This window comes from Zea mays, chromosome 7, assembly GCF_902167145.1.
Source record: "Zea mays cultivar B73 chromosome 7, Zm-B73-REFERENCE-NAM-5.0, whole genome shotgun sequence".
NCBI classification, from domain to species: domain Eukaryota; kingdom Viridiplantae; phylum Streptophyta; class Magnoliopsida; order Poales; family Poaceae; genus Zea; species Zea mays.
In genome coordinates, this window is record NC_050102.1 from 41,144,504 (window position 1) to 41,163,766 (window position 19,263).

The window sequence follows — 19,263 nt, forward strand, 5'->3', positions numbered from 1 at the left end:
ATTGTAGCAACGCAGGTCAATATCGACCATCAGTCGTGCCATGCCAGTAGCCTATATAGATTGATGCTAGATCTGGCCTAAAGAGCACCAAGAGATTTAGTCAGGGTTACCCGCGAGTGCCCCTTACCTTTAGAAGAATGCTCCTAGACAATGATGCGACTAGCTAGGATTAGAGCTAGAGTTGTGTGATCCCGTTGAGCCGACTTCCTTGTGATGAAACAATTATTGTTTAAATGGTGGACAAAACTTCTAACCAATGCTACTTGTGTTAGATTCTTTCCTTCAACATGAGAAAACCCATGGAGTACCTTACATCTGTTTAATCTTCATCGAACCATACTTGTACATGGGTTACAATCTTATAAAGCATTAGATGTTCATGTTTACTAGGAAAATATATCTATATTATTTGCACCCTTTCCTCTTTGCTCAATTTTGTAACACGATAGATTTATAGGTATTTTACAAGGTTATAGTCTCTATTGAGTGACAATTATTAATCTAACACTTGAAAATATATGTAAATAGCATTTTGTAATCTAAAGACGTGTTGTCTCTCGTACGTGACTCTAGGGACGATGATACATTCGCTACAAAAAAACCCTCAATGCATCCGTCTCCCTAGCCACCATCGTTGCCATTCCGTGATTGACAAGGGAAGTATGTGGTGACACTTACCAAGGTTTTCGACATAAGTTTTCTATAAAGTCCATCTCCCTTTTAAATAAGTATTTAACATAATAATCTTCCACTGTTTATTAAGTTAGATGACTCACTTAATTGATCATTCCTGTAAAACCCTAGAAGATGCACCATGTCTAGCCTTCATCCAGGATCATGCCATGGAAAAAATATCACAACAAACAACTAGAACATATTACACCACAAAGTAGTTAAGTTTACAAATCATGGTTCACACCTAATTTGAACACAAGGTATTCCACACATACAACTATTACACCATCAAAGTTCTAAAGAAAAATTCTTCATTAGCATAATTTTTAAGGTGAACAATATGTGGGTATGCCACATCCACATATTTATAAGACTTTGGTCTCTTCACCAATCTTGGTCCTTGGATGACTCTTGAGCATAAAATAAACTAGAAGCGAAGACAACATTACCACCGAAACTCAGTTAAAAGCAGGATGAGCATTTGATTGTACTCTACAGGACTTACCCATATATTCAACAAATGAATATTCATATGGTTAGTAGCAAGGATTGTATTTGAGTTACATAAAAAAATTTATAATAGAGTTGTAAATGTTGGGTGTTGTGGCTGAGGGCTCTCTTGCTCATTTTGTACTATAACATCTACTTCTTCTCAATTAAACTAGTATGTAGCCCATGCTAACGCTACAATCTCGGTGGCGGCAACGGTCGATGGTGGCGGTGGCACAATGGGAGGGGTCGATGGTAGCGGGCGACGACACAAAGGGAGGGGTTGACGGTGGCGGCGCGAGTGATGGAGAGGGGCGACGACGATAGGAGGAGGGGCGATGGGGTCACGGGGAAGGGAGAGGCATGAGGGATGATCTAAATAATATTGTCCAATGGATTTGAGTGAGTAAGGGAGAGAGAGTTATCCAGCAATCTAAATTGTTGATTTGATGATGTGTTATGTCTAGGTGCAATTTGTTTGTTAGATTTAGTGGATGTTATGGGTGTGGGGTGATTTAGTGGATGTTATGGTGTGGGGGTGATTTAGTCGGTGGAATGTACACGAGGTTGCTACATTTAGCAACAATATAGGGTTGGGTAGGACTTTGTAAATTTAGCAACCTCTTTTAGAGAACTGTTGGAGATCCATTTCTAATAACAACTTATTAAATTTATATTTAGAAACTTATTTAGAGAACTAATGCAGATGCTATAATCTTGTTTCACACAACTCAGTTTGGCTAGTGAGTTTTTTTAAAAAAGTAGTTTCATGAGCAGCTTTGTATGTGAAAACTGAGGTAGTGTTTAGTTGACCTCTAGCTTTTAAAAATGTTATGACATGTGGTCTATAGAAAAACTATTGTAAGGTATATGCTATGAGAGTTCAAAGTCATTCATCTTCTTTCTCTAGTCATGCTGGGGCAGGCAGATTTCTCGCCAAGGAAGAGCGTGCACTAGGGTGTGCCAGTGTCTAGGTTGCCACGGTGCCACCGGAGCCACGCGCACACGCCACGTACCGCCATCGTGTCTAGGACTGGGAGGGAGGGAGCGGAGAGGGGAATTGTGCCCTTGCTAGATTCGTGTCCGTGCAGGACCACACGCCCTCATTGAATCCACACCCGCCAGCAGGGTTCAAAACGGAATGGTAAAATACCGACCTGTATCGTTTTTGGAAAAATTCCTGGTATGCCATCCGATTTTATACTCATTCCTTGTGTGCCACTGAGTGGCATATAGGTATATTTTTTTGTGTCTATGACATGTGGGGCCAGTGGCATACAAGGAACGAGTATATTTTCCATTGGCATACAGGGAATTGGCCCATCGTTTTTCACATTTCATCTGTTCGTTTTTGTATTCATGAAAAAATTGAAAATAGGACAGGTAAAATTCCAATCCGTATCGTTTTTCACATTTGACCTAACCGTTTTCGAATTTACGGAAAAATCCAGAAACAGTATAGAAACGGGAGAGGGTTTATCCTGTTTGTTTTTGCGGGATCCCATTTTTAGTCGCATTTAACTCGTATTATTCCATATTTGAGAATCCAGGATCAACCCAATATGCATTAGTGCATTAGCTAAAGCCACATATCCTTATGTACAAATTATAGCACAAGAGGTCATTCTAGTCACCGGCTCTCCTCAATGACAAGTGGCCTAAAGGCTTAAACAACATCAGTCATAACTATATGTATACCACTAGCAAGCAAACAATAATAGAGTGTTGCCTCTCTGTATCTATTTATTCCATATTGTTGCTCTGCCAGTCATTCGTCAGTTAGGCATCAATATCATGTGTGTTTGTATTAAATTATGAGTTTCTACTTAATATTTTCGACCCCGTTCGTTTTCATACACCTGTTCAGGCCTAGTTTGGATACTCTAGTAACGAGTGGGATTGGAGTGGATTGAGATGTATTGAGAGAGTATTTGATCTATTAGGGATTTACACCCTCTCCAATCCCTTCAAAACACTCTAATCCCAAAGTATCCAAACTAGCCCTCAGGGGTGAATATTAGGTCCGAACCACCTAGGCCATGGCACGGGTCGTAGTCCAAAACTTTTTTATATAGGTATACATTTTTGGCCCAAAAGAAACCATAAGAGGCCTAATTCACTCACGCAAAGGCTTGCTCACTTCCCGTGCCTTCATCTTGGCATCGCGCATCCACGCCTGATGCTTATGCCTTCGTCCCGATGCCGCACCTCCACGGACCACGACAGGTGCACGGTTCCACGCCTCCACCTTCTTGGCACGGGCGCCGGACGACGAACGTCGATTGGTGCGAGCGCCTTCCTCTACCTCAATTCTTTATCTCTCTTTGACTCTACGTTGACTAGAGGCGCCTTGTGTGGCCTGTTGATGCCAAAACACACCCTAGAATCTCTCATACTCGGCAGGGTCCCTCCTGAGAGATAAGATCTAGGTCTACTGCGAAGAGGACGACCCCTGCGCCATCGCGGACTGCAATACCCAACTTGTGGATAATAAGAGAAGAGTTAATCTCCTTATGTGTATTGCCCTCTATTCATGATAAATATTAATAATCATACTTAAAGTGCCTAAATTAACTAGAGATACATAAATAATCTATGCATCATGTTGGAGATTTTGCTTGTGCATTTAATTAATGCTGAAATTAGGGTTTAACCTAATTTGAAGTCTAGAGATTGAAATGACATAGAAAAGGAAAGGAAAATAATACACACTATAAAAATATATATAAATAAATATACCTTTTCATACTGGTATTTTAATTTGTGCATTTAATCTAAGTGTGAATTTTACAACAAAATTTGAATTCAAATTTGAAATATAAAAATAAAAAGAAAAGAAAACAGAAAGGGAAAAAGAAAAAGATAGAGAAGGATCAAACCAGTCGCGCGGGTCAAATTCCGTTGGAGGCCCATTTCCGCTCTTGTCCCCGCGCGGCCCAAACGACGTGCGCCGAACCTGATGAGTGACTGGCTGGTGGGCCCGGAAGGTCGGCGTCCGCGAACCTGAGAGAGATGAGGGATACTCGCTGTTTTGTGGGGCCCGAGTGCCAGCCAGTCGCGCTCGCGCCCCTCCTACCTGAGCAGCTAACGTGTGGACCGCCATGGTCAGCATCGCCCCTCACTGCCCGAAAGTCCGCGTAACAACCGCGCTGATCTCGGATGGACTCGAAAAACCCGGTCAAATCTCGCCCATCCAGTGACCTAGATGACCTGGGGATACTTAGGGTCCGTTTGGCACAGCTCCAGCTCCTGATTCTAAGCGAGGATTTGGAGGAGCTGTGCCAAACAGGTATTTTTTTAACTGATTCTCGTATGGAGCCAAAAGATTCGGAGTTGTTTTTGTGAAGAAATGTGGGATCTAAAAAACCTGCTCCACCCTCCCTTAAAACAGCTCCTCAATCAACCAAATATGGACCTCCCCTTAAAGTTTGATCGAAATTACCCGCAATTGCCATTGGACAAAAATATAACGAGCCCCTCCCGCAACCCTCCACGGCGCCCGTCCTCTGTCCCGTGACCCCTGTCTGTCGCTGAAGGGAGCGGCGGCTAGGGTTTCGCCCATCTCTAGCAGTTTTGTCGTCCTCCAGCGAGAGCTCCAACCGCGTCTGCTATCCTGCGGTTCCCAGGTACGTGCTTCTTCTGACCGTGTGCTTGTGTGTTCGTCCAGAGGTGCCTGCCCTTTGCGCGGCGCCTCAGGCTGGCTTGCCAGACGTGGATCACGGCCGCGGGGGCGGCGCGATTCCTGCTCGTCCCGGTTTTCTGCTCTGCTCCCTGCTCTGCTCTGCTCGTCCCGCCGTTCTGCTCGCTAGACGCGGTGCCGCTCTGCTCTGCTATCCACGACCGGCCTGTGGTAGAACACATTCCTTTTTGGTAGCTGCATATATTTGTTTTAGATTTTAATTTTTTTACAGCAATATGGGTGATAGTGTCGATTGGAATGAAGATAACACTGCTCTAGTGTGTGAATTGTTCGCCGAACAAGTGAAGGCGCACAACCGTTCTGGTATCCACTTAAATAAAATAGGGTACAAAAATGTGATGGACAAATTCAAAGAAAAGTCTGGGTTGTCCTACACCAAAATGCAGTTCAAGAAGAAATGGGACAAGATGAGGATTGAGTACACAAATTGGAAAAGACTATCGAAGGAAACTGGTTTGGGATGGGACACCGCGAAAAAAACCTGGAGTGCGACAAATGAAAGGTGGAAGAACTTGAATAAGGTAATAGAACTTTTGATAATTGTATTTATTGCATCTTGTGTTACATGTTATATGTCTAACATCTTCTTTCTCCTAATGTGTAGCAATACAAAGGAATTGCCAAGTTTAAAGATGGGCCTCTGTTGCATGAGGAAGAAAAAGCCATCATGTATGAAGATATTAGGAACATAGGAGATGATCATTGGGCTCCGTCAAGTGGTACTACACCACAAATTCTGTAGGGTGAAACCACTGAGAACACTGATGACAAGGATGGAGACTATGAGGCCAATGATGACAAGGATGAAGACTATGAAGAATGTGAAGAATGTGAAGAGGTTTCCCCTACAACTGCTAAAGGAAAGCGTCATGTTTCTGTTGGTCGAAAGGACAAGGGTAAAAAGCCCAGGTCATTGGGAGGACATTGGTGCAAGATCAATTGAGCAAACTTGTGATAGCAAGTGAGAAGAGCACAACATCCGTTGAGTCTTTGGCAAGAAAGGAGGACAATGGGTGCTCCATTAGAGATGTCATGGCACTGGTGAAGGAGTGTGGTGCAGTTCCAAGAACAAAAGAACACTTCATAGCATCTCAAGTTTTTGTCAAGAGGGCAGAGAGGGAGATGTTTACGACTTTGGACACACCGGAAGAACGCTTCAACTGGCTTACAATGAAACATGATTGGGTCACTAGGATGAGTCACTAGGATCTGTAGTTTTTTGTAGCACTATGTCCCATTTTCAGTGCTACTATGTATCTGTTTAATCCTTTTTACTCCGGTTTGAACTTGTTGTGACATTATTGTGGATGGATTGTATCACTTTTGTTGTTGCCCTATTTTTTGTTATCTATTTTGTTGCTGCCCTTTTCACTGGTTTTTGTTTTTAAGATATTTTGTTGTTGTCTCATTCCTTTGATGTATACATATGTCTTCTTCTTCTTCTGATAGTGAAAGGGACTCAAGTGATTCAGAAGACTTGAAAGTTCTTCAAGTTATTATTGGGAACCAAAAAAAATATTGTGGCTACTGCATCTCTTTTATCATGGTATTATGCATCATATGTTGATAAGAATGAGCCAAGGGCAACAACATTTTCTGGTATTTCTTGGGTCATGGAAGCATTGAACAATCCAAAAGAATGCTACAACATGTTTAGGATGGAACCAGCTCTATTATACAATTTGCATGATGAGTTGGTAAGAGACTTTGGTCTATCCTCTTCCATCCATATGAGCTCTATGGAATCTTTAGGATTGTTTCTTGTTATTTGTGGTCATGCTTGGTCATTCACTGCCGTCCAAAAGGATTTCAAGCACTCTAATGAAACAATTAGCAGAAAATTCAGTGATGTCCTGAATTGCATGGTAGCAATGTCAAAAAGGTACATACAACCAAAGGACCCTAATTTCCATATAGTGCATAGAAGAATTACCAATGATCAAAGAATGTGGCCTCACTTTTTAAGGGTTGTATTGGAGCAATTGATGGCACTCATATAAATGCAACGCCTCCAAAGAAAGACTTCATCAGGTTCATGGGAAGGTCTGGTAAACCTACTCAAAATGTGATGGGAGTTGTTGATTTTGATATGCGCTTTATATATGCATCTATTGGACAACCTGGCTCCATGCATGATACTATTGTGTTGTACCATGTGCTTGAAGCTGATGAAGATTTATTTCCACACCCCCTCTAGGTAAACAAATGTCAAAAAATTGGTCTACTTTTTGTCCACATATTTTTCAAGGTTCTAACTCAAGTATAATGTATGTTACATGAAAGTACTATGTTGTTGATGCTGGATATCCAAATAGGGATGGGTACTTGGCCCCGTACAAAGGGCAACGATATCATGTTCCGGAATGGAGAAATGGTCCTCCACCTAATGGTGAGCAATAGCTCTTCAATCATTTACAGTCAAGTCTACGGAATGTTGTTGAACGCACATTTGGTGTATGGAAGATGAAATGGAGAATTCTTCTTAAGATGCCAACTTATCCTATGGACAAACAAAAAATGATTGTTGCTGCTGCAATGTGTCTTCACAATTTCATCCGTGAGAATAGTGCATTGGATGAGGATTTTTATAGATGTGATCGAGACCTAGATTATATCCCTACTATTCCATCCTGTTATAGGCGACATGTCCCTCAGAATGAATCAGATACATCCACCATAGGGTCGAGTAGTAGGAACATGAATAGGTTCTGTGATGATGTATCGAAGGTACTTTGGGAGTCAAGGTGATTAGAAAAGGTGGTTCTTGTCATATTTTGGATATTGTGTCGTGCTAGTTTTATGCAATTTATGGATTAAACATTTGACACCATTTTATGCACTACTATGATGGGAATATTTTATATGTTATTGTTTTATAATGTTTCCCATATATGCATCCTACTTATTGGTTTGTAACAAAGTTGAACTGCAAAGGGTAAAACAGACAATCGCCAGACCACCAACTCTCAGCAGACAAGAATCAGTTTACTTGCCAAACGGTTTGAAAAATGATTCTGATTCTCTAGGAGAATCAGGAGGATCAGCTCCTCAGGAGGATCAGGATCTAGAGCTAAAGAAGAAGGAGCTGGAGCTTTGCCAAACGGGCCCTTAAAGGGGCACACCGTCATTGCTTAACTCGTGGGTAGCTCGGAAAATCGCGGGAGGACGAGGGCGTGTAGCTAGGAGATCCGCCACAGCCTGGGTTAGCGCTGGGCGTTAGTGGAGCTCAGTGGATGAGCGTGGTGCGTCGGCAATAGATCAGTGAAGCCCGCGTGTGACTCATCCGGACCCGGTGCGATCTTGTATTGGAGGAATTGCTCATCGGTGCAGGGGGTGCGCAGTCGTCCATCTCACATCGCGAGTAGGAGTCATCGTGACCTTAACACCGGAAATAATGCTCCTATGATGTTCACCATTTCGCGTACTACGATTAGCTTCCTCTGGATTAGTTTTAAGGCGCCACGGGGGGCAAACGTCTGGTCTCCGGCGAAAGCTCCACCGTGCGTCGGGGTGGCGCCATCGCCTGCGTACTTGGGAGGAGAGAGACACGTCTCGACCGTTGAATCTTGGGATAGCGGTAAGGATTAGAAGTTGTATACCCCTTCGCTGTATTAAATCCAATACGTCAATCTGAGATCAAGCGGATCAGGATGGGTTGGAGTCATGCGTGATCGTCGACCGTGGATATTAGATCGTAGGGTCGACGAGGGATATCGATTCGTCATTAAATCTAGACCGTCGATCGTGATTTGTGTGGCTATAATCACCCGATACCCCTTCGGCGTAGAAGTTTTGTAAAAGAGACCCTCTGTTGTTAGGATACCAACCCGCAATCCTCCTTAGTGTTAGAATAATTACCGAAGGGCCCTAAATTTTATAGATTAAGCTCTGAACTTCTCAGAAATAATGCGCACAGTCTAGAAACCTAATGAATTAGATAAATTAATATACAAAATGATTTTTAGTATAAAAATAATTCCATAATCTTGTTTAATTCATAGAAAATCCATTTTAACTCCTTTTTGATCCATTCCAGTTGCATTAATTTTATTTTAATATTTTTTATCACCTGGTAACTCTGTTTTATCATGAAACATAGATTAAAATTGTCCACTCATTTTATTCTATATCAACCACTTAAAACTTCAGAAAATTATAACTTGTTATCTGTAACTCTGAATTTAGTGATTCTCAAACCTACGATCTCGTTATGATGCGAAGAATATTATCATGCATTCTGTTTTGATGTTTGATGTAATGTTATATTCTCCTATACCATGTTTGTTTGTATTTCTTTGAGTAGACGAGCAAGTGACCGAGGACCCCAGTAACCAGCCGGTGGAAAATACTGAGCAGGAGCTCATTGAAGGCAAGTTGTGCCCTTGACCACTTTATTTACCCCATAATGTTCTCTATAATCATTTTGACATGCTTAGGATTAATTTTGATGGGAACCAATAGGTCACCCTAGTTTGGTCATCTTAACACCTTGTTTACCCCTGAACTTTTAGGTAGTCTCTACTATTGCTATATATGGTTTTGGGTGTTAAGATAATTATCATTCATGATCATGCTTTATTATTGTTGTTCTATTCAGTTCATGATAAGACTATTATGTTAGCTGAAACATGGAGCTTAACTTGAGATACACGTGCCACCACAAGGGTGGATTGGGACACATTTGGCTGACTAGTTAGGAAAGCTAGTGGAGGTCTACCTTACCCGAAAGGGACAAGGGCAGTAGGGGAGTGGTCGGTGTAGGGAGGTTCTCGGGTTGATTTTGGTGTGATGGCTTTTTAGACGGGGGATTCCTACATTGCGCTCCCTAGAAACTGTAGCAGGTTTTCTGAAGCTAGTGGAACTTTGTAAAGGCCTCGTAGTGTTACCCTATCTCACTTCCTTGGTAGAGGTGTATGGGCCCATACAACCTCGTGGCAGATGGGTAACATGACTTGTGGGTAAAGGGTACAACCTCTGCAGAGTGTAAAACTAGTATACTAGTCTCGCTCGCGGTCATGAGCAGCTTAGGGCTCTCGCATGATTAACTCATGAAATTAAATTCAGTTTGTCATTTGCATCGCATTATGATTTTATTATTAATTTTGATCTATTATTACTCTAGTTTGGTATATACTTACATTTAGTAACTGTTAATAAAATTTGACAAACTTATTAAAAGCAATGCTCAGCTTTACCCATTATTTGTTAATGAGCCTTACACTTCACATGAGCTCCCACCTTTGGTGAGTTCATGCACATTATTCTCCACATCTTGTTGAGCTATGATCTTTTGTGAGATCACTCTTGCGATATATAAACCCCCCCATAGGCGAAGAGCAGGTAGCCCAAGAGGAGGTCTACAACGAGGAGTACGAGCTTATCTAGGTGGCGTCTCCTAGACAGCTTGATGGCGCCAAGGAATAATTATTAGTTCGTTTTGTTGTTATCATTTATTTTTGTAAGATACTTTCGCTATGTAATAATATTTATGATATTTATCTCTATACACTTGGTCATTATATGTGTTGTTCTTCTTTGGCGCACATATGAGACACACCCGGTTTTACCCCTTAAATCCGGATGTGACACGGACCATTCGAACCCCTGGCGTGGATCGTACGGACGTACGTAGAGAATGAGTCGCTCCTGCGTCCAGGTCGTGGACCATCTGGCCTAGGACAGCAGACCGTCTACGTCTCCACAGAGAGCATCGTCAGGCGGTTCATATTCGGTGTTTAGTGCCCAGATCGGTGCCAACACACTTTTTGGCAACTCCGATGGGGAACATGTGTCTAGATCTACTAAAAATCAGGCCCTCAAATGGTCGGTTCTAAAGATCACACCGATACCTCCCCAGACAATATCCTGAAGCGAGTTGTTGAAAGCCTGTCAGCCGATGAGCAACAATAATACGAAGACTACATGCGTCTGACGAAGGAGAAATTCTCGTCACAATTCACGATGGATCGCCACCAGAAGGTTGTCACACATGGAGAGATCGAGGTCGCGTCTCTTTATCTTCACTTCAAATTCCCAATATGAGTAAACCTGACAACATCCAATCTATTAAATAGTATGTAGATCAGCAACAGAATCAAATGAAACAATAGATTGGAAGGTTAGAAGAATCAATTCAAAAATTAACACATTCGTTGGAGAAACTTGTTGCTCCTAATCTTCCATCATTTAAAACTAGTAACATGATGTCTACGTCTAATACATTGACAACAAATGGTGATTCACATCCCTAATCATTATATGGTAATGCTGATGAACTCATATTTAGGACAAATACCACCACCATTGTCTCTGCTTAGCAGATCGGCGTCCCTAGACATGGTCGAACCCTCCAAGCCTTTGCCCGGATAGTCCGACCCTTGCCTAGACCGTCCGGCTTTCCTTGCCGGATAGTCTAGGGCTACACCAGGACCACCACATGGCGCAACAATAGTAGCGAACCAAACCGAACAGTCCGAATTTACCATCAGACAATCCAACATTGTGTTGGACCGTTGGACCGCCTGGACCAGACAGTTCGGATACACATACACAGAACATTCTGTTGCGCACTATACACCAATTTATTATGCACCACGACAGTAGTGCGTTCCTCCCCCTACATATTTAAACCACAGCGTACCATATGACCATAGGCTGGTCAAAGTTCTCGATCGGGCACGGCAGGAAGGTCGGCAAACAGTACTCGGCCAAATGAGCCCCACAACCTAGAGTCCAGTGGTCTGCCACCAGGCGCAATGGAGAAAATTAGGGAAGAGATGACTGAAATATTTTGAGATACGCTCGGAGTTAGAGTAGCCAAAGTAGGGCAATCATATCAAAAGCCATATGATCACTAGTTTGACACTGTTCTGTACCCACAAGGGGCAAGGATACCATAGTTTTCCAAGTTTTCTGGTGAAAGTGGTAGAAGCACACATGAACATGTAGGCTAGTTCCTAGCACACCTAGGCGAATTGGCCGATGGGGAAGCCTTTCGTGTTCGTTTATTTTCTTTATCTCTTACTGGTACCGCTTTTGCATGGTATGTCGCACTTCCTCCTAATTCCATTAATTCTTGGAATGATTTAGAAAATAAATTTCATGAGCATTTTTTTCCGGGGAATATGAATTAGGGCTGGCTGATTTAGCCTCAGTTCGACAGGGACGCGAAGAATCGGTTAATGATTATATTCGAAGGTTCAGGGACACTAGAAACCGATGCTTTCAAATCCATGTCACAGACAAATAGCTAGCAGGGCGGGCTTTTAATGGGTTGCTATCCTACTTAAGAGACAAATTGGATGGCACTAAGTTATTTTCAATAGCTCAACTACATCAGCGGGCTTTGGCCTGTGAAAGACAATGTAAAGTGACATCAAAATCGGTCGGTCGTATTATACATCTAGTGGTGTGTGATAATTTATGTACCACTAAACTTGTTTTACCAACAAAGGCCAAACCTTCACCATATTCTTCTTTACAGGCGGTTCAAAAGAATTGGCAAGAAGTAAAATTTACTTTTAATGTTGCTAAGTGTGATAAAATATTTGATGAACTAGTGAAAGGTGGCAACATTAAAGTGACTCATACTCTTCCTCCTCTAGATCAGTTAAAGAAACATCCTTATTGCAAGTGGCATAATTCTTTTTCCCATGCCACCAATGATTGTAACGTTTTTCGTCGGCAGCTACAATCGGCCATAAATGAGGGTCGATTGAGTTTTCAGAAGATGCAAGTGTACACACAACCATTTCTTGTCAATATAATAGAACTAGCAAGCAAAAAAGTATTGGTTCGACCAGAAGTGGCCGATAAAGGCAAAAGCAAAATCATCGCCATTGGTGATCCTCGCACGTCAAATATATCACAAGGAGGGATTACTCAGAAGGCTCCAGACTGGAGGACTAACATGTCTGGAAGCATCAGGGGGCTGGCTTAATCGAGTAGTCGAGCAAAGCTCCGTGACTCGATAATTGCGGATGGTCCGGCACCTGGGCTCGGAAGGTCCGGTGCTTAAACAAACGATACAACTAACTCAACCATACAGTCTGCCCATGGCCAGTGCATCGGCCTCCACACAAAGCGAAAAAGGAGACGCAGGGGCAAAATACATATAACACACATGGTCTACTGGTCAAATTCGATCATACTTTTGACCAATTGCTCTCCAAATATGCTAGCAAGAAGGTAGTTCTATGCGATCGGCCAACAAAGAAACGTCGGTCACCCGCGAAAACAAAATGGCAGAATAAAACGGTCCGAAAGGTGACGTAGCAAGCATTGCCTATTCATCAAGTGACGCCAGGATACTTTCCACCCACCTACTCATCGTTGATATATTGTTCTATTCAAATGTGGAATGGCACGATGATGAACATGTGGTACATACATAGTCACTTTGCCTATTCAAGCTTGGGAGCACCTCCATTCTATACATTTTGATCCTTTGATCAGATGGTCATGGCCGAGAAAGATGCAATCTGAAACATCCTTTATGCATTAGAGCTCTATTGAATGATCACCCTATTGGATTGAAAAGCCGGTTACTTGAATCAGGCTTAGTGCATATTCTTTTTGCTCGTCAACCTTCACCAAAATGCAGGGGGCATATGTTGAACACTATAATTGTCATGTGCATTGTCCGGCCCCAGGGTTCCGGGTTTCTAGCGGGATTTGTTAGCAAAACCTGCGGGTTTAACTCGAGAACCGATTGGAAACGGGTCCATACCTCCACCCTTTATATAGATGAAGGGGTATGACCGATTGAACCCTCCATAATCGATCCAATCAACTCTACTTATTGTTTTACCTTATGCATTAGGAGTAGCCCTAGTTTAGCCTTCCTCTACGTCGAATCTTTATCTCTCTTTGGCTCTACGTTAACTAGATGGGTCTTGGGTGGCCTACCGATGCCAAGACACACCCTAGGATCTCTGCTCCCAGATGGGGTCCCTCCCAGGAGGCGAGATCTAGGTTTGATGTGAAGAAGACAACCCTCTGCGGCATCGCGGACCGTCCGAGCCCCAGGCACAGAACGTCCGGACGTATGTAGAGAAGGAGCCGCTCCTGCGCCCAGGTCGCGGACCGTCTGGCCCATGGCTACGGACCGTTCGTGCCTCTGTAGAGAGCACCGCTAGGCGGTTCATCTCCGGTGTTTGCCATCCAGATCGGCGCCAACACAATGCAAATGTATCGGTGGGTTTAAGAGATAGCAATAATTATGATCAAGTTATAGCTTATCCTGGTCTTTGCATGCCAATTGAAGCAAGTTGATGCAAACTTTAGGGATGCCATCAGAAGAGAATATATTGCGAAGGGTCCATGCCAACCAAAAGCCATAAGTATCCTAAAAGAATGATATGCAATCACAATAGGTCTCTCATGATGAATGGTATGTAAATAATCCATGGTTGGAGTATAGCATTGCCGAGTGATGATATTTTATACCATTTTCAAAAATTGAAGAGTCGTATAAAAAAGCTACCTCCAAAAAGTCCAAGTGGTATATTTTTGTGCTCACTTATAATTTTTTGCATTCCTTGGCTGTATTGTCATGTTGTACAAATATTTAACTTGCAATATGTAGGTTCAAATTCACGTGCTAATGTTGATGAAGTTATTAGAGGTGAGGAAGGAACAAATCGTCTCATCTCTAATTAGGTATTTTTTTATATTTTTCTTATCAAGTTCATTGTATTTTTAGATGCTGAATTGAGATAAATACTATCTTAATTTATGTTTGTGGTATATTTTGTTTTACGGTATATTTAGCCGTACAATATATTGAAGGGCTATTTAAAGTAACCTTAAAGTTTTATATAGTGGCTCGGGACGTTAACTTTATAGAGCTCTGTCACCACACCCGTTTATCCCAATGTCGTTTTTGTTCCCTACTATTTTGTACTCAATGTCGTTTCTAATGAAAAAATTATGGAAACGAAAACAAAAGGAGGGTTTTTAAGCCCATTTTTATCCGTTTTCCCGTGAGGTTAGTCGAGTCAGCAACAATGACGAGCAGTAGCGGATGGACATGCCTCTCTTGCACGCGACGGGAATACAGGCAAATAAATTGTTATTTCTAGTACAGATGGCAAGTGGGTATCTTTTTAAGCCGAGTGTGGGTGAAAGCAAGGATGAGGTTGTAAGTATTGTATTGGAGCAAAAAAAAAGCAACTTTTCACTCGGAGCTATTGTTTTTTACCATTTTATTAGCTTTTAGCAAAAGCAAGAGCATATTGAAAAGCCTAACCAAAGGGAACTAAACTGTTTTATGAAAATATTTGGCAAAACAGCTTCACTGACACTTCATATATGGTTGAGAGAAATGAGACAAAATGATATGAAGAGTTTGTTTCATTACATTGTGAGAGCATAAAAACGCTTCATCTATATCTAGCAAAAAAAAAACTGCTCAAAATAGCTTATAAAATTATTACGAAGCCATGTCAAACAGGATCTAACTATAATAACTATATAGGCGTGTCCCGGCGTGACCTTGATCCTTGTACTCTCTCTATCTTAAAATAGTAGTAGTTTTAGTATTTAGTTTTAAAGTCTATATTTAAGTAGATGATGATAAATTTATATACATATATAAAACACATACATCAAAAATTTATAAATCAACTAATTACCTAAAATAAATTTTAATTTAAAACAGAGACAATATATATTATATGTGCATTTCCAAACTATGTATAATACTTCCTCTGTTTTTTCATTTGTCACCGGTAGTACAAACCAAAAGTATTTAAAATATTTAAAGCAGTTCAAAGTGAAACAATGATCCGGTGAATTTGTATTTTTACCCCCTTATTGAGCTCCTCTGGTATCACGGTGACTTTTCATTTTTCAAGATCTAATTTGTAGTAGGGGCGATTTAGTCGGTCTATGATTACCTTAATCTGAGCTAATTTACGACTGGAGGAAGTAACTAGCTAGGCGTGGCCTTGATCCTTACATCTTACGTGCATTTCCAAACTATGTATAAGAGAAGGAGCGAGTATACGGCATGCATCATGCATGGTTTGGACTTCGGAGCATGTGTTCTACTGTGCTGCATGTCTATGAACGGGTATCTTCACCATCTTCATCTCTTATTTAAATTTCACTATGTAAGCATTATCGTATACAATGTAAAATAGTTATATGTATAGATGTTCAGAAATCATGTGGCTCATCACGTTTTTTTGGCGCGACACTATCCCAGCCCAGACCTAGTCTGGCATGCACAACGTGCGGTGCTCTAATCCTTTATTTAAGGTCTATCGTTTATCTGTGTTTTATGTATTATTTGTGAAATGTGATTTGTCAACTTTGTAAGTGACTTAGTGTAACCGTAAGTGTGTAGTTGTGTTTTATGATCTACTAGTCGGTTGCCCGTGCGTTGCGACAGCTCACAACAAGACCCACGTAAACTATCCACCAAAAAGATTTGAAGATTTTTTTATTGATTGTCTCCGCTCTCCGCATAATATATTTTTTTGATTTGACTAACTGATGTTATTATTTACTTCATCCAATATGTCTTGGTACAACACGGCCAATAAAGTGAGCGGTTAGAAGAGAGTTCACAATGACTAACTGACTGAACGAATAGAGATTATAGAATGACATAATTTTACCATACAGAGACCAAATAAGAGGAAGTTTATGAGCTCAAGTTTCTAAAATAAGTCACTTAAACTCAACTTATAAAAAAAGATAGATCAAAATATAGAGTGGTTGCTAAAGTCAGTCATCAATAAAAATTGGATGTGTTCCATCCAAATTATGGTACTTCATAGCAATTACTAACATTTGAAACCAACAAATAACTTTTCTTTTTACTGTTAGCGTGACAAATCATTGCTGCTCCATCCAATTCAGCAATCTCAAACACCATGGAGTCCATTACGCTAATGTGGTCTCAGAAACGACCTAATGTATGCAAAAGTCAAGAACACGAGGGACGAGCACCCTATGGTAGTGCTCGCAAGGATCTCCAAATCCTAACACATATTTTGCAGGATCCATGAGCCATCATCAGAAGACCACAAACCACGTGCAGACTATAAATAAAGTATTAACAGACCCAAATTATGTTCAGTCCTTAGCACAACAAAAAACTAACACCCAAAACAACAGAGGACAACATAATATTTTTTGCAATGACAGAAGGATGAGTGATAGGTACATAGAAGTGGTAGAAGCATACCGAGTCGACACCGTGGTAAGCGAAAGGCCATGTAGACAGGCGATGCCGAGCCATCGAACGGGTGCCATAGGCATCAAATCAAGGACCCTTATCCCTCGTCTCCCCCACTTCCAAGGTTTCGTATAGCAGGAAGGGAAGGAAAGAGGCATGCATACCTGTTCGTTGCCAAAGAAGGACACGACTAAGACCTGGGCATCTGGAGGCGACATAGGTAGTATACTGCTAGATACATATAGGGAGAGTGTGAAATGGAATTAGGCTTACACCTTTTTCCTAATTGATTTTGGTGGTTGAAATGCCCAACACAAATAATTGGACTAACTAGTTTGCTCTAGTCTATAAGTTCTACAGGTGCCAAAGGATTCACAATAAGTCAATAAAAAGACCAAGAAAGGGGTCAAACAAAGAGAGCAAAAGACATCCCAAAAGGCACCCTGGTCTGGCGCACCGGACTGTCCGGTGTGCCACCGGACAGTGTCCGGTGCACCACCGGACAGTGTCCAGTGCACCAGGGCACTCGAGGCTGAACTCGCTACCTTCGGGAAAATCAGAGGGCGCTCCGCTAAAATTCACCGGACTGTCCGGTGTCACACCAGACTGTCCGGTGTCACAGCGGAGCAACGGCTACTTCGCGCGCAACGGTCGACTGCAACCGCATTCAATGCGCTACAGTGCGCGCCAGAGTCAGAGCACGCGCAATTGGCGCACCGGACAGTCTACAGGACCTGTCCGGTGCACCACCGGACAGCCCAGAGGCCCCACAAGTCAGAGCTCCAACGGTTGAACCCCAACGGTTTGCTGACGTGGCTGGCGCACCGGACAGTGTCCGGTGGCGCACCGGACTGTCCGGTGCGCCATGCGACAGCAGCCTTCCAACGACCATTTTTGGTGGTTGGGCTATAAATACCCCCAACCACCCCACATTCAATGGCATCCAAGTTTCCCACCTTCAACACATTACAAGAGCTATAGCATTCAATTTTAGACACTCTAAAGAGATCAAATCCTCTCCCAAGTCCTGAATCACTCCAAATCAAATAGTGACTAGAGATAGCGACATTTGTGTTCTTTTGAGCTCTTGCGCTTGGATCGCTTCTTTTCTTTCTCATTCTTCTTATGACAAACTCAATTGTAACCGAGGCAAGAGACACCAATTGTGTGGTGGTCCTTGCGGGGACTTTGTGTCCCGTTTGATTGAGAAGAGAAGCTCACTCGGTCTAAGTGACCGTTTGAGAGAGGGAAAGGGTTGAAAGAGACCCGGTCTTTGTGACCACCTCAACAGGGAGTAGGTTTGCAAGAACCGAACCACGGTAAAACAAATCCTTGTGCCTCACGCTTTATTTGCGCGCGATTTGTTTTTCACCTTCTCTCTCGGACTCGTTCTTATTTCTAACGCTAACCCGGCTTGTAGTTGTGCTTAAGTTTATAAATTTCATATTCGCCCTATTCACCCCCCTCTAGGCGACTTTCAATTGGTATCAAAGCATGGTGCTTCATTAGAGCCTAACCGCTCGAAGTGATGTCGGGAGCATCCACCATGAGGGATCTCGGGACCGGCGACAAGACCGCAAGCTCGGGAAGAACACACTCAAGGGAGTCCGCCCACAAGCACAAGGAGGAATCCTCTTCCTCCATCAAGTCCCATCGGATGGGTGACAAGAAGAAGAAGATGAGGAAGGTGGTCTACTACGAGACCGACTCTTCGTCACCCTCCACCTCCGGCTCGGAATCGGCCTCCACCACTTCAAAGCGCCATGAGCGCAAGAAGTATAGTAAGATGCCCCTTCGCTATCCTCGCATTTCTAGATGCACTCCATTACTCTCCGTTCCATTAGGCAAACCACCTATGTTTGAAGGTGAAGATTATTCTATGTGGAGTGATAAAATGAGGCATCACCTAACCTCACTCCACAAAAGCATATGGGATATTGTTGAGTATGGAGTGCAGGTACCAAAGAAGGGAGACAAGGATTACGACTTGGAGGAGGTCGAACAAATCCAACACTTCAACTCCCAAGCCACAACTATACTCCTCGCCTCTCTAAGTCGAGAGGAGTATAATAAGGTGCAAGGGTTGAAGAGCGCAAAGGAAATTTGGGACGTGCTAAAGCCCGCGCACGAAGGAGACGAGGTGACCAAGATCACCAAGCAGGAGACGATCGAGGGGGAGCTCTGTCGCTTCCGGCTTCGCCAAGGGGAGGAG

General features: G+C 42.5%; 1 protein-coding gene across 1 annotated transcript; it reads left to right on the forward strand.

Moving 5' to 3' along the window:
- The first annotated feature begins 5,020 nt into the window (after positions 1–5,020).
- On the forward strand, positions 5,021–6,228 carry LOC109941050 (L10-interacting MYB domain-containing protein-like). The gene is made up of 2 exons (XM_020541524.2): positions 5,021–5,385; positions 5,469–6,228. Exons 1-2 carry the CDS (start codon positions 5,080–5,082, stop codon positions 5,604–5,606), a joined length of 444 nt encoding a protein of 147 aa, XP_020397113.1. The 5' UTR covers positions 5,021–5,079; the 3' UTR covers positions 5,607–6,228.
- Positions 6,229–19,263: the final 13,035 nt, after the last annotated feature.